Below are 15,837 nucleotides of genomic sequence, written 5' to 3' on the forward strand. Positions count from 1 at the left end.
AAAAAAAAAAAAAGGTGAAGGCATGTGAATCTGAGTTTGAGGCCAGCCTGGTTGGTCTATCACCAAGGAATGGAAGTTATATGGAGAAACCCCATCTTCACCCTCACCTCCCCAAAACATCAAAATATAAATCAGATGTTAAAGAGGGAACAACTTCTATATCAATCCTATAAAAGAATAGTTCTTGGCTTAATAAAGTTTAACAATGTAACTTTTCAAGATAACTGAAGAGGTTAAATGTGATTTAGCCACTAATTAAACATGTAAACCATCTCTCAGCTTCTTGGAAGCTACTTTTAGATTTATGAAAAAGCCCCAAAGCATTATTCTTTCAGTACTGAGGACTGATCCCCACGGTTTTGGATCTGTCTACCATACCCTAACAATCTAAAAGCCTTTAGCCATCAGCTGAAAAAGAACTACATCAAGATAGTAAGAAGTAATTAATATCCAATTTAAGACTCATGTATATAACTCTAGGCTAGGTATAAACTAAGTTAAAGCTACTGGAAGGCATTAATCTATAGCAGCAAAACTAGTTACCTCTCACGCGATCTAGACCTTGAGTGACTTCTGCCCCGTGATGACTTCCTTTCTTTGCGTTTATGTCTGTCCTCACCATTCTCAGATGAATTTAATCGCTCTCTTCCTTTGTCAGAAGAATGTTCTTTGTCATTGTGCTCCTCAGACTTGTGTCTCTTAGAGGACTTATCTTTGGACTCATGTCTTCTTCCCTGTTTTAACAAGAAGTTGGTTCTTTCAGGAAAATAGTGCAACAAAAAGAGTTAGTATGGGCATCAGTGCAGAAATGTTGTGATGCAACATTAGTAACCTTAGGATGGGCGGCAAATACAATCTACTTTCAGAGCACCTAAAGGGTGCATAGTAATTACAACTTTCTTATTAGGATACAAAATTGCAATTTGTTACTTTAGGATTTTAAAAACAGATAATGGATAATGAAAAGACATAGCTCAAAGAAGAATCCTCATTAAGAAAAAAAATTAAAACAAAACCAAACCAAACCCACTTCTAAATCCAATTTAAACAATTAAAATTAATTTAGAGAACTAAAACACAGCTGGGAGCAGTGGCTCACATCTTTAATCCCAGCACTCAGGATGTAGAGGCAGGTGGGTATCTGTGAGGCCAGCCTGGTTTACAAATCAAGTTCCTGGACAGCCAGGGCTGCTACACAGAAAAACCCTGTCTCGAAAAAATATACAGGGAAAAAAAAAAACAAAACAAACCAAACAAACAAAAAAACCCACAAAAAAAAACAAAACCAAAACCCACCAAACAAACAAAAAAACCCCCAACCCCACAAAACACTAATCAAGTAAAAAATAAGAACTATGGAATGTGGCTCAGTAGCAGAGCATTTCACTAGCATGCACAAAGTCTTAGGCTCAATTCCCAATAATAGCAAAAAGACAAGAGATAACAGGTAAAAACAAAGAACTATACTACAAAATGCAATCAAACAAAGCAGAAAAGCATACTTTAACAAAAGGTTTATATTTCCTACTATTTCAAATTAGGCAGAGTAGCAATATCCCCCTTTAACTAGCCACATTCTCTCCAAAGACCTTGTCTTTCAATGTCTATAAATAGTGGAGCAACCACTTAGCATCAATTCCAATAGGCTTAGAGCTCTACTACATTTTATGAACCCAAGGTGGAAAATAACTATCATTTTAAATTAAAAACCAAAAAGGTAAATCAGGGGTAACAATTCCTGTGTCATAAAACATACACTTTGAAGTTAAGTGATGATCAAATCTCAACTCTTGCCACTCAAATGTCAAATTTGTAAGTTTTAAGTCATATTTATTTCCCAACCCAAACTTGGAAAGCCCACCTTGTATTCAAAACTTAAAATTTCATATGACTCAGGGTATTAAACTTAAATGTAATAGAAACTCAAATGTCGAAAGTGTTTTCTCCTACTTCATATAAACAGGAGCTGAGACACAAAGCTTCATAGTAATTCATTTGGGCCTGGATCCCATCCTTTGCCCGAGTGCTACCCAGGCCACACCTCACCATAACACAACATGGGCACTTCTCACAACAGGCCATAGTACATTCCTTTTGACTTGAGATTAATTAACTTTAAAAACAAAGTAAAAAAATAAACCAACAAATTGGAGTCAATCATTTTGGAACATGCACAATGACACATCTGAAAATGATCAGTGACTTCTTATTTTGCAGAAAAATAAGAGACCTGGAGGCACAAGCCAAACCTTAGTTTCATGGCCAGCTCTCTATTAACAAGACCTTAGAAAACATTCTCAACTTTGCTATATAGTGGTAGACTAGAAAGGCTTTTTAAATAGTAAAATTTCCAGAAACTTTAAAGAGTTTATTTTAAATCAGTTCACAAACATAACATTACTATTAATTTTATAAAACATTATAACCCTTAACTGATTTAAGATATATTTATTTAAGGGAAATAGGAGTTTGAATGACTAATAGTTACCTTATCATGAAGTAGGCTTATTATTTTGCTATCTGAGTCTGCAGCGTCTTCAGTTCAGTCTCTTCGCGCATTAGCACGCTGAGTATGATTTATTATAGAAATGTTATCATGTGAGCTAAACAAAATAGTCATTTTCACAAAAACTCTCCTAAATTAAAACCTTAACAGAGCTTCCATTAGGGGAAGAGGTGAAGTCCCGGCCCACATTTGTTTTAGGAGTCCCTCGCCCGGCCCCTGAGGCTTTTTTCTTTCCCTTTCTCACTGCTAATTCTCCTCCGGGGTAGCTCAGCTCTCATCTTCTTAGGTGGGTGAGGCAAGTCAGCTCCTCTGCAGTCCAGCTGCTGCCTTTATCTCCCTAAGGCTTTACTGTAAATGTCACCTCTCCAACTGTCCCTTACGTTTTTATTGCAATAGTATTAGGTGCACTGAACTATTCAGTAAAGAAAAGAAAGAAAACTCAGTATTTTCAATAAAGAAAAAGTAGCTGATAAATGGGGTGTGGTTAAAGATGACTGCTAGTTAGAAATCTTGAGCAGTTGTCAAGAATAAGGAGACCTGGGACCTCAGATTAATGGAAGCTCTGTATCACAGGCCTAAAAATCCAGTTTATTCTTCATATATTTTATTGTGAATATTTTCACAATATAGTAAAATTTAATAGCTTTTGAAGGTACTTTCCATATAAACAACTATCTTCTTGAAAAAAATGATGAATCCAAATCATGCTTATTTAAAAACCCAATTAGCCTTTTAAATTTCAAGTTTTGGTACTTACCTTGACAATGGCAAATAGTCACAAAAACATTTCTACCAGACACTTTATAAGAATTAAAGCACCTATTCACTACAAAGCGTTAATTACCTCTTTGCTTCTGCTCCGGCTCCTGTGCTTCCTTCCATCATTATCTGTGAATACACACAAAACCCCAATTACATGAAGACACACAAAATCTTCAATACATAATGACATAATAACATAATAATGAAAAGGTTTGGAGTACAGGACTTTCATAACAAGGTCCAGGTTTGAATTGAAACCAAAAGAAAAAAAAGGCAAAGCAAAAACACCTACCTCCTACATTTCTGATGGGGTAACACAGTGCTTTCCTATGATGCTTGTCTTTAGTTACCTAAGTTTTTTTTTTTTTTAAGGCTGTGTTCAACATTTTAAACTAGAGTGAGCCTTACTATGTTCCTCAGGCTGGCTGGGGCCGGTTTATGCCTGCGCCCCAGGCCTGGCCAGTTTATTACTGTTTGTGTGTGTCCACAGCTGCAGGTCAGAGGAAAACCTTTGGGAGTCAGTTCCCCTCCTTTCACTTTTATGGGGCTCTGAGGGTTAAATGTAGGCTGTCAGGCTTACACATATGTGTGCCTTTACCCACACTAAGATCTCATTACCTTCAAATACCTGCTTGCACACACATACTAAATAAATATATTTTATTCACACACATATATGGACATGTATGTGTACACATAAAACTCAAAATAAACAAACCAGGTTTGGGCTGAGCATATAATCCCAGCACACAGGAGGTTAGCCTGGATTAGGGTAATTTTGAAATTAATAGGCTGGATTACATTTGACATGTTCTACAGTCAAATGGATGTTAGCTAGACATTTTCTCTATATATTTCTTTTTTTTTTTTTTTTGAGGCAAGGTTTTATGGAACCTAGAGTTGACTCTTAAACTTTTTCTTTTTCTTTTTTTTTCCAAGACAGGGTTTCTCTGTGTAGCCCTGGCTGTCCTGGAACTCCCTTTGTAGACCAGGCTGGCCACGAACTCAGAAATCTGCCTGCCTCTGCCTCCCAAGTGCTGGGATTAAAGGCGTGCGTCAGACTCTTAAAACTTTTGATTGCCCTGCAAGGTTGCATCAAGCTAGCAAATGTTCAATTTAAAAATGATCATAATGCCCAATAAATTTAAACACACATCAACATATGACTAAGCTCCAGTTACAGCCTTTAAACAAATTACTCCTTTCTCACTTCTGCTTATTAACTTTACAACATTAGGTCCTTATGTAACCTAGGCACTCTACCAATTGAAGTCACACCCAGCCCTGCTTTCTTTAAATAGCCTTCCACACAGTTACCCTCCTTTGGTTTATAGACAGTGTTGGCCTGGGCTGGCCTGGAAATACAATGTAATTCATGCTGTCCTTGTACTTATATAATGCTTTGCCTCAGTGTCTAAGTGTTGGAATTAAAGGTGTATTCTATGCTTAGCTGGTTTCATCTTTTTGAAAGGATACATGAATACCAAGCATTTGGAAGTATCAAACCTGCTTCAGATATACTGTATTACAAGGCTTGGGGTTTAAGTAAATGGTAAGGGACTAACTGTAGAGTGCTGGGTTCTAGCTTAAGTGATGGAAGAAAAAAACAAAACTCCCCATGCATGTGCTACAACACATAAAGAGTTAAAGTGTGTTCAATAAATGTAGAACAAACCACTATCTATACATTTTATCCCATTAAATAAGTTCCTCACCTGATTTTCGTTTTCTTTCTCTTGACCTTGACCTCGACCTTGAATAATGATGTTTTGAGGCTCTAGGAGAAATAGATATATCTGACTGCTCTTTTTTCTTTTCTCTATCCGGTGATGTCTTTTCTAGGGCTAATCCATCTCGTTCTGTATCAATAGCCTAAAAGTTAAAAAAGAAAAAAAAAAAAACCAAAAAATCATCAAGTTTATAATTTTATTTCCAGTTATCTCCTAGTTTTAAAAAGGGCAAGGAATTAAGACAGTTGAGTTTTACCAGAAAAACCAAAACCCAAACATGGCCGATTTCCAAGTGGATGGATGTGTAGTAAAGTAACAGATGGAAAGGACTTGACCGTAGGTATTTCCAATAAATATTTAAAGAAACTATAAAACTTTAGATGCTTGCCAGTAATCAAATTGTTGTTCATTATTATTAAAAAGCTATTTAAAATGAGCTGTTAAAAGTAGAAAGGTACTTAAACTATAGGATATTAAAGCAGCATAGGGAGTATTTCTAGATTATAGAAGAATAAGCAGAAAATTACCTTACCTGAGAACCTAATTAACCTTCTTTAATGAAAATATCCCTTGGCACAGAGGTACAGCAAAACATGTTCTGCCTCTCCGTATTTATGCTCTGGGCTATGGAAACATCAAGCCGTTTCCACGTTAAAGCATTTTATAGGCAATATTACAATATAAATTTTTTTGCAGTGCTAAAGATTAAATACCCAGGGTCTCATGCTTGTCAGGCAACTTCTCTTATCACTGAGCTAAACCCCAGCACTTACAAAACTGAAACAAAAGACATAATGACACAAATATTTTCAGAGACCCAATTTACCTAAGGTTCAATTTCTTGTCATTTTCTAGTTTACAGAAAGCCACCTATTTTCTGTACCCTCAACAGCAACCAGCACAGAAACCCATGAAGAAATGACTAAGAAATGACTTTCAATTGTAAACCATCACTAAAGCTATTTCTGGTTGAGGATGTAGGTCAGTGGTAGAAGCACTTGCTGCCTATATGTGAAACTCCATATTAAATCACCAGTCTTGGGGGGGTGGGGGGCGGGGAACCCAACTACCCAACCCTATTTCTGAGAACTGTAATACCAAATAATAAATGTTTTACCATAGTACTACTAAAGAGGGGTGGAAATGATGTAGAACAGTATTGATGTATGAAATGTTAAAACAATGAAAAGAAAAGCAATAGTAAAGAAACTCATTTAGACTGGAAAAAATAGAAAGCATCTTCAAGGATACATGAAAATCTAAAAGTTCTCTTCAGTTGAATTTGATTTTGAAATGGCATCTCAGTCAAGACAGGCTAGACCCTTAAACTCCCGACCCTTCTACTTCCAGAGGATCGAAACTACAGATTCCACCAAGCCCAACATTTAGTTGAACTTTGATAAGAGGTACTGGAAACAAACAGCAGTGATTGTCGGTAGTGAAGGGATAAGGTATCTGACAGAGATCCTAACAGGAAAAGAAATCTGTTCAGCAGAGACTAGATGACTCAGGCCAGGATCTGGCAAACTACACTACTGTACAATTCTCCAGACCCCCACCCCCAGCCCCTTGAGACAAGGTCTCTTTATGTAGCCCTGACTGGCCTGGAATTGACAACACAAACCAGGCTGGCCTCAAACTCAGGTATCTGCCTGCTTCTGCTAGGATTAAAGGTGTGTTGTTGAGATCAGCTGAAGAGTAATTTTTCATATTTAAAAAGCTTGGTAAAGCAAGCAAACAATAACACCCATAAAGCCAAAAGTATTTACCAGCTGCTCCTTCCACCAAGTGTTTACCAACTTCTCATTTAGGACTTCAGAGGGAATAACTAGTCTTCATCAGTGAGAATCATGACCAACTTTTTCCCTTGGGAAGATTAGTTCAGAAAATAAGTACCAAAATAAAGAAGTGTATTATTTTACTGGAGCACAAAAAGGATCAAAACTGATGCCAGACTCCAATAATAAAATAACACACAAAATAAAACAGATTTGGGGATAGGAAAGGTGGCTCATCAGTTAAGGACACACAATTAAAAGGACAAACTTATGGTTGGAGGGGAAATGCATAAATTATGTGATAAGCTACCAGTTGTAGCTCAATAGAGAACAGTAAGATACAGAAAGAAAGGATTTCCAACAATAGCTGACTCTCTTAAAATACTATAATCTCCCTGATTTACTATAACCGAGTAATAATACATGCTGCTCTAGTACATTATTAAAGAGGACAGTGTTCCAAAGAACATTTTCCCCCTTCTTGTTCTCTGCATCCTTAAGGACGATTTCAGATTGGCCTATGGTATTTTCTCAGCTTAAAAAGCACTTCAAACAAACCACAGGCACCCCTCATCTCAGGTTCAGATGCCCATGTGTCCAAAGCTGCCCCCAAACTTTTCAATCTCCTGTTACAGCCTCTCACTAGGAACCCTTTTTCTGAAAACCAATATGAGAACTGAAAACTACAGAAAAAGAGGTTTAGTCCAATAAAGCTTATTCTGTAGCAAGCTCAGAAGCCTGGTAACAAGAGGAACCACTGTGTGACACAAGTTATGAGCAGTCATTTCACATACAAAACACACTACAGAATAAAACCCACCTCATCATTAAACCCATGAAATAATATGTGTCCTCCCCATCCCCCGAGACTGAGAGCCAAAATATCAATTAGCTTTACTTCAGTTTAGTAGAAATCCATAGAAACACTGCCTGCAAACTGCACTGTTCAATCACTGGGTCTATAAGCCACCCGTTTTCCACATTTAAATCGTGAAAACCCTAGACAACAGCACAGAAAGAAAGGTAAGCAGAGGATTTAATACTAGGCCAGCTCTCTGGAGGATTACGTTTACAGTGGACGACACTGCAGAAATCCAATAACTGAATTTATCTCACTTAAAATAATGGAACACAAGGTAAATAATACCATTCTTGAAGTATACTAAGAGGCCCAAGACACTAATCCCACAATTTAAAAGCTTGCCTACTCTTTGAAAAGCCAAAAAAACAACAACAACAACAACAACAAAAAAACACATTCTACATTCATCTAGAAAGAGAGTGAGATGCAGAAAAACTACCTGTACCATTCTAATATTCCAACTATCAGGAAAAGTAAGCCTTATTTGCAATATGAAGTTAAAACCTGTCAGTAAAAGGAAATACAGAATGCTTACAAGAATATTTTCTTTCGAAAACCAGAAACAAATTATCACAGGAATAATATGATTCATTAGCAATGAACACAGTATATATCCAGGGCAGGTTTCCCGTTCAGGTCTCTTAGGTACGGCTTCCATTTGGTTCAGGAATGGGGTCTTAAACAATGCTGCGGTTCTCAAAGGTTTCGGAGTTCGGGGGCAGCATGGTCTACAGAGCGAGTTTCAGGACAGCGAGGGCTACAGAGAAACCATGTCTCAAAAAAAAAAAAATACAAACAAACCCCAAAACAAAACAAAAAAAAAACACAAATCGCTTTAAAACATAAGGGACTGGAACTAGATAAGACTTCTTTTTTTCTTCTTCTTTAAAAGAATCCCAGTTTCAACCAATAAGGTTCGCAAAACTAGAAGTAGCCCTATCACTGAGGGATCGCTCAAAAATAAATAAATAAATAAACAAATAAAAAGACTGTGTCCTCATACACTGCGCCTTAAGGAGCCTGCCTTTTGACCCGACGCGTCCCAGAGGATACTTCTGATCTTTTTTTCCTTTCCGGTCAAATGCGATAAAGCGCCAAGCATGAACTCAGAAGCCTTAGGAAACGCAACGCCTAACACCAGTCTGGGTCAAAGAGCTAAAACCCCACAGTTCGGTGGGCTTCTGGAGAAATACTGGGTCAGGGAAGTGATGAGGAAAGTTCTGGAGAGGGAAAGAAAAACCAAGCCATTCCCTGCGGCTCCCCACCCCCAGCCAGACCGCCTTACCTCCCCCTCCCTGCAGCAGGAAGCCATGATGGCGAGCGCAGCGAGCGGCCGCGGCGCCATCTTGTCCACACACAGGCACGGACAACAGCCCCGATGAGCTGGTCGCCCACTCTGTGTTAAATAAAACAAACAAACAAAAACCCAGCCTGGCCTTCGAGCTCCACTTAGTACCTACCGCCATTATTTTTTTGAGTCCCGGCCGCTAAGGCGGCGCCTCTGTTTGCCCGCACTCAACAGTACTGGCCGCCTCGAAGCTTCGCCACAGACTGAATCCCTTGCGCGAGAGACCCGGATGGCACAAAAAAAAAAAAAAAAAAGAAAAAGAAAAAAAAAGGGGGATGAGGCCCGGCCAGGCGCGCAGCTTGATGGGAGAAAAAGTGGGTGGCGATAAGAGTTTCTATAACAACTCGGTTCGAGGCGGTGATTGGTTGGTCTCTCGAAGGGCGTGGCGTGAAGTCTATGAAGTGGGTGGGGCCAAGGATAAGTCCCAGAATGGATGCTCCATATCAGGAATTCAATTTAGTTTAGGGCGGGGCGGCTTCCGCGCTCAAGCTTGAGCCAAGTTTGGCCTGCTCCGGCCTCCGTAAAAGGGGTTGAGCGCGGTATTCTCCCGCCAATTCAAATCAGTGGCAGGGAAGGTAAAATGAATAGGGGCGGTTGTGTCGGTCCGGAAGAAGTGTGAGATACTTGAGAATTCTCTTTTTAATTTCGCCAGCTGCTGCAGGTGAGACGTCAACCTTGCGGCTCGATGGGAGCGGGAGGCGTGTCAGGTGGAACCGACAGGGCGCTTCATTCTCTGGGTTTTATCGATCTCTAGATGATAGCGGGAGAAAAAAATTAGGATTCTAGACGGCAGGCCGTCTGAGTTTTCGTGGCTATAGCTTCATCGATTGTGTTTCATCTGATTCATGACCTTGTATTGGCTCCTCTGTTTTCTTCCCGCAGTCGGTGATGTCAAAAATCTCTGTGCTTATCACCTGTTTGCTTTCTCTTTCACGAGATAGAAAGTGTAGTCTTAAGCCGGGCAGTGGTGGCGCACGCCTTTAATCCCAGCCCAGCACTCGGGAGGCAGAGGCGGGCGGATTTCTGAGTTCGAGGACAGCCAGGGCTACACAGAGAAACCCTGTCTCGAAGAAAAAACAAACAAACAAACAAAACAAAAAACCCAAAAATACTTGACGCAGTGTTCAACCATTTTGTCGTTGTTGTTCCCTCAAGACTGTAAACCTCAGGGCTGGGAATGTTAAGTCAGTTGGTAGAGTGCTGGTCTAGCCTGTGGTCTGAGTCCAGACTCACAGAGCTTTATCCTGTCTTTGCCTCCCGAGTACTAGGTTAAAGGCCAGTCTGGCTCAGAACTCAGAGATCCACCTGCCTCTGCCTCCTGAGTGCTGGGATTTAAAGGCGTGTTATGTTCTTAGCAGGAGCTCTTTTCCTTTATTCATTACATTCCTAGCCCAAATGTTATCTGCTTCCAGATAGCATATTAGCAGACAATTCAAATAGAGTCCCAGGAACCATCAAAACCCAGAACAAGCAGGATGTGATGGCTCTTGACTGAAATCCCAGGAGTCTGGAGCTGAGGTAGGACGATCCTAAGTTCAAGTTAGGATCAAGACCTTTAGTTACACAGTGAGAGGCTGACTCAAAAGAAAAAGTTACTCAAAACAAACCAAACAAACAAACAACCCTTAAAGCCAGGCAGAGATGTCACATACCTTTAATCCCAGCACTCGGGTGGCAGAGGCAGAAGGATCTCTGAGTTTGTGGTCAGCCTGGTCCATACAGTGAGTTCCAGGCTACACACACACACAAAAACTCCTTCAAAACAGCCTTAGTTTTAGCTAACTCCAATATTCCCCTCCCACTCTGTGTGTGTGGACACGATCTTGCTATACAAGCTTGGACCAGACCAAGGTTCCCCCAATTTGAAATTATTCTTCTGTCTTTGCCTTTGGCATGCTGAGATTATGGGTGTTTGCCACGATGCCTGTCTACATTATGCTTCTACATGTATGCATATATTTTCTTTACATTCATTGTGTGTGTACATTCATAGGTCAGAGGATAACGTTCATGCAGTTCGTTCTTCAACTTTGTTGCTTCTTTTTTTAATTTTTAAATTTTGTGTTTTGAGTTTCTTTATGTAGCCTTAACTTTGTAGACCAGGCTGGCTTCAAACTCACAGAGATTTGCCAGCCTCTGCCTACTGAGTGCTGGGATTTAAAGGTGTGCACCACCACACCCGCCAACCGTGTGGATTCTTAATGGAATTCATATTGCCAGTCAGGTTTGGCATCAAACTTCACCCCCATAGCAACCATCTTGCCAGCCCTATATTACTACTTTAAAGATTAAAATTGGGGCTGGAAAGATAGCTCAGCGGTTAAGAGCACTGTCTTTCAGTGGACGAGGGTTCAATTCCCAGCATCCACGGGGTGGCTCACAACTGTCTGTGACTCCAGTTCCAGGGGATCTGATGCCCTCACACAGACATGCATGCAGGCAAAACATCAATGCACATAAAAAAAAAAGAAATTAGAAAATTGTAGCCACCAGTAGCCTGGGTTCCTGAAAGGAAAGTTCGGGATGGATGGGAAGGTCTCGAGAGAAATAACGAGCCAGGACCAAGTTCTCTGATCAAGGCTCAATGTTTAAAGAGCCAAAAGCCAAAAACTGTTCTTTCGTACACTGTAGTGTTCTTGAACTTGTAGGTCTCCTGTCTCCGTCTCCTGAGTGTTGGGATCATAGGCTTGCGATACTGTGCAGTGTTTATAATGTCTTAGAGATGAACATGCGTGCTAGACAAGTACATTCCTCTTCACTTTGTTTGCTGTGTTTTGAGACAGAATTTCTCCACTATGCAGCTTTGGCTATTGTACACTATATACAGCAGCTTGGCCTTAAACTCATAGAGACCCACCTGCCTCCCCACCCCACTCGCTGGGATTAAAGACAAGCACCTTCACGTGCAGCATCTCCTTTTAAAAAGGTTCTCTTCTATCGATGGCTGGTTTAGAACTCATTATGTAGTAAGGCCAGCCTTTAACCTTCGGATCATCCTGCCTCCATCTTTATTTTGTTGGTAAAACTCAAACCCAAGCTCTCTGGTGTGGTGAGGTCTTACTTCCACTGAGCTGTGTCCTCAGCTCCTCTCGCAAACTGGTTTTAAAAGGAAGATTTTACTTTTATTTGCGTCTGTGTGTATTTAGGTGCCTGTACCTGTGGAGTCAGAAGAGGTCATCAGGTCCCCTGGAATTGGAGTTATGCGTACTTGGGTGCTGGGAACTGAAGTTCGGTCCTACCGTAGAGCAGCAAGCACTTTTAACCACTGAGCCATCTGTGTCTCCTCCCTTTTCCTCAGATGTTAAGTTATCCAGAGTCACCTTCGTATTTTAGTCCGACTCTCTTCACAGAGGATATGAGTTATATTTGTTAATGAGATTGTTTAAAAAAAAAAAATCTCTTCTGTGTTTCAGGTGTAGTTTTTGATGAAGGTAGAAACCAACTCATGACAGGGTGGAGCCGGGATCGAGCGCTTTATCTGCCATGCACAAAACCTTGGGTCCCAACCCAGCAGCACAGAACAAACAGAAACCTAATGTACCCCTTGTTTGTTTGTTTTGAGACAAAGTTTCTCTTTGTAATCCTGTCTGTTTTGGAATTTGCTAGATAGACCAAGCTGGCCTCAAATTCACAGAGATCCACCTGTCTCTGCCTCCTACATACTGGGATTAAAAGTGTGCGCCATTATGCCAAAGTCTCATTTGAGGTAGTCTCAGAGAGTCCAGCCTGGTCTCCAACCCAAAAATGACATTGGACTTCAGATCCTTCTGTGTACAATCACAACTGGTTTATGCAGTGCTGGGGATTGAACCAAGGTTTTGTGCATGCTGGGCAAGCACTCTACCAACAGAGCTACAAGCCCCCCCCCCAAAAAAAAAAACCCCAAACTTATTTATTTATTGACTTGCCTATTTGCTTAGAGAATAGTATTGCAATATTAATGAGCTTTGAAATAGGGTCATGGCTTCTGAAAGATTATGGTTCTTCTCTTAGAACTCCTCCTCTTCTCAGTTCTTACTCAGTTTTTGTTATTCTCTTTGTTCTTTTAATTTATTATAAATTTTTTTGTAGGTTTTTTTTTTTTTGAGACAGGGATCCTCTGTGTAGTCCTGGCTGTCCTGAACTCAGAGATCCACTTGTCTCTGCCTTTGTCTCCCGAGTCTGGGATTAAAGGCATATACCACTACCAAATATGTGTTTATCCTGGGATAACCCAGTCTGACTTTAGGACCTGGATTTATTCTGATTAATGGTTTATTTCAAATGAAAACTTTGGCTAATCTAGATGTTGAGGCCAGGCAGTAGTACAAGCTCCAGGGTCTGTTAATAAGATCAGACTGACTTGTGTGTAAGAAAACTCAATATTCTCTGGTGATAATCATAATAATTGTCCGTTTGTTTCACTGAGCCAAAACGTGTGACAACCCCAGATAAAGCATTGAAGACAACGTTAGGTCTTTTAATTTATTAGTACTAAGTTTTGGGTTTTCTTCTTTGAGTAGACTTTATTTCCTAAAGAACTAAGTTCTATGCACAAAAACAATTTGGTCTGTTCCAGGAAAGATAGTGGTTCCTTCCTTCTTCTGAAAGACAATCTCAGAAACATGTGGAACAATATTGAGCTGCTAACAAACGATGACACTGGAAGTGGATGCCTGAGTGTTGGCTCAAGAAAAGAAAATGTGACTGCATTGTACCAGGCCGACTTGCTTGGGAAGATCTCCTCTGAGAAGGTGATGGTTTCATACTGACTTACAGTCCAGGTTCAGTCCCAGACTGTAGGAGATCGGCGTCCCCATTCACCTGTGTCTTCTTAGGAGCAGTGTTTCCAAAGATGAACCCTTCCTGATGCCTTGATGGCTAGCATTGGATGTAAACTGAATTGGACCCGGTGGGTTGTGTCTGTAATCCAGTATCTAGAGGGTGAGGCAGGTGGATGACTGGGAGTTAAGAGTCCAAAGCCAGTCTGAATAATGTAATGAGTCTAGGCCAATTAAGGCCACGTTGACCAGCCACTATCTGAAAGCTAAAACAAAAACACCACCCCAAGGGGATAGTATATAAGTTGATATAAAGAATTACCTCCTTGGAACTTTGTCACAAAAAAACCCAAAAATAAACTAAGGAAGAAAAAAAGAATTACCTGCTGTCTGTTTGGGACATAAGACATTCCCAGTAGAGTTGAACATTAGGGCTCTCTCCTGTGGTGGGTTGCCTAATACTGCTGGTATTCCAATGTTAATTTGGGTCTCCCAGAATTGTTTGCATGAGAGAACTGGCACAAAGGAGGGACCCAGTCATCCCCTCTCCCCTCAGATAGTTGTGATTGGTGAATAAAAATGCCACCAGCCAATAACTGGAAAGAACAGACAGATGGGGTCTTTGGAATTTCCTGGGCTTGGGACTGAGAGGGAGGAGAGGAGAGAGATAGCATCCTGCCAGGAGAGGTAGAGGAGAGTGGATGCCACTTGGAGGAGCCAGGAGAGTGTGGCTCAGAGGAGAGGTGGATTAACCGTATGGAGGTCAGGAAGTGACCCAGCTATTGCACTGTTTAAGGCATATCAAAATATAAAGGCTGTGTGTGGGTCTTTCATTCAGGAACATACACCCTGGAGGTGGGTAGCAAACACACCACCAGGATTTAGTAGTAAAATATTACTTCAACTCCCTCCCTGGCCCAGGCTGTCCCTTTACAGAGTGACATGCTCTTGTGGCTGGTCGTTAAGAGTCCTGTGTTTCCGAGTTCTCCGCCTATTTCCCAAAATTTGAAAATAGTGACTTACCCAGGTTTACAGAAGTAGCAAGGAGAGTTTATTCAAAGCAAAGTGATAAAAAAGACTAGAGTGTACTGCAAGAAAGGTTACTCAAGCGAGACAGTGCTGGTGTACGCCTTTAATCCCAGCACTTGGGAGGCAGAGGCAGGCAGATTTCTGAGTTTGAGGCCAGCCTGGTCTACAGAGTGAGCTCCAGGACAGCCAGGGCTATACAGAGAAACCCTGACTGGAAGAAACCAAAAAAAAAAAAAGAAAGGAAGGAAGGAAGGAAGGTTACTTATGGCCTCTCTTGTTTGGGGCTTCCTTTTATGAGGTTCAAGAGGAAGAATTTGGTTGCTAAGGGAGTGTAGGCAGTTCTCCATTTTGAGAGACAGAATAGGTTGTATAATCATTTATATCCTTTTCAATGATTCATCTGATTTTAATCATGTGCATCGCAGGATAGTTCATCATGTATTTGGTATGTAAAATATACACCTTAGTTCCTTGTCCGGGATCTGAAAGCACACAGGTGGCATGCCGCCACACCTGGCCTCATGACAGTACTATTGAGGATCATGACGCTTATCTGAAGTCATTTTACTGTTGGTCATACTTTCCGCTCCCACAGACCTCACTGAGTCCGAAGATCCAAGCATTCAGCTTAAGCCATGGATTTATAATCGTTGCAGACCAGTCAGTGATATTGCTTGACAGTATATGCAGATCACTCCAGTTGTTTCTTATCTTTGGTAAGTCTGACAGTGAAATACCCGAGAGTCAGTGAGGGTTGAGACTGATTTCTTTCTTTTTTTTGTTTTTGTTTTTTCAAGACAGGGTTTCCATGTGTAGCCCTGGCTGTCCTGGAACTCACTCTGTAGACCAGGCTGGCCTCGAACTCAGAAATCTGCCTGCCTCTGCCTCCTGAGTGCTGGGCTTAAAGGCGTGCACCACCATGCCCGGCTCTGATTCTGATTTCTATGGGCCCTGTTTTCTTTTTTTTTTTTTTTTTTGGTTTTTTGAGACAGGGTTTCTCTGTGTAGCCCTGGCTGTCCTGGCACTCACTTTGTAGACCAGGCTGGCCTCGAACTCAGAAAT

The 15,837-nt window shown here is 40.8% G+C and overlaps 2 protein-coding genes across 5 annotated transcripts in view; one reads left to right on the forward strand and one right to left on the reverse strand.

Moving 5' to 3' along the window:
* Rsrc2 (arginine and serine rich coiled-coil 2) overlaps nt 1-9,313 on the reverse strand; it is a 22,041-nt gene extending 12,728 nt beyond the window's left edge. Inside the window, exons 1-5 of one of the 4 annotated variants that reach the window (XM_029477652.1) lie at nt 9,099-9,313; nt 4,984-5,140; nt 3,351-3,394; nt 2,489-2,566; nt 544-756 (exon numbers count right to left, since the gene is read on the reverse strand). In XM_029477652.1, coding sequence (XP_029333512.1) covers nt 544-756; nt 2,489-2,496 — 221 coding nt within the window. In that variant the 5' untranslated portion in view covers nt 2,497-2,566; nt 3,351-3,394; nt 4,984-5,140; nt 9,099-9,313. Of the gene's footprint in view, nt 1-543; nt 757-2,488; nt 2,567-3,350; nt 3,395-4,983; nt 5,141-9,098 lie in introns of those variants that run through there. The other 3 variants (XM_029477650.1, XM_021162318.2, XM_029477651.1) reach the window with 3 other exon arrangements.
* Nucleotides 9,314-9,548: 235 nt separating this feature from the next.
* Kntc1 (kinetochore associated 1) overlaps nt 9,549-15,837 on the forward strand; it is a 72,836-nt gene continuing 66,547 nt past the window's right edge. The window contains exons 1-3 of the mRNA XM_021163556.1: nt 9,549-9,647; nt 13,545-13,719; nt 15,371-15,491. Coding sequence (XP_021019215.1) covers nt 13,591-13,719; nt 15,371-15,491 — 250 coding nt within the window. The 5' untranslated portion in view covers nt 9,549-9,647; nt 13,545-13,590. The remainder of the gene's footprint in view (nt 9,648-13,544; nt 13,720-15,370; nt 15,492-15,837) is intronic.

Source organism: Mus caroli, chromosome 5, assembly GCF_900094665.2.
Source record: "Mus caroli chromosome 5, CAROLI_EIJ_v1.1, whole genome shotgun sequence".
NCBI classification, from domain to species: domain Eukaryota; kingdom Metazoa; phylum Chordata; class Mammalia; order Rodentia; family Muridae; genus Mus; species Mus caroli.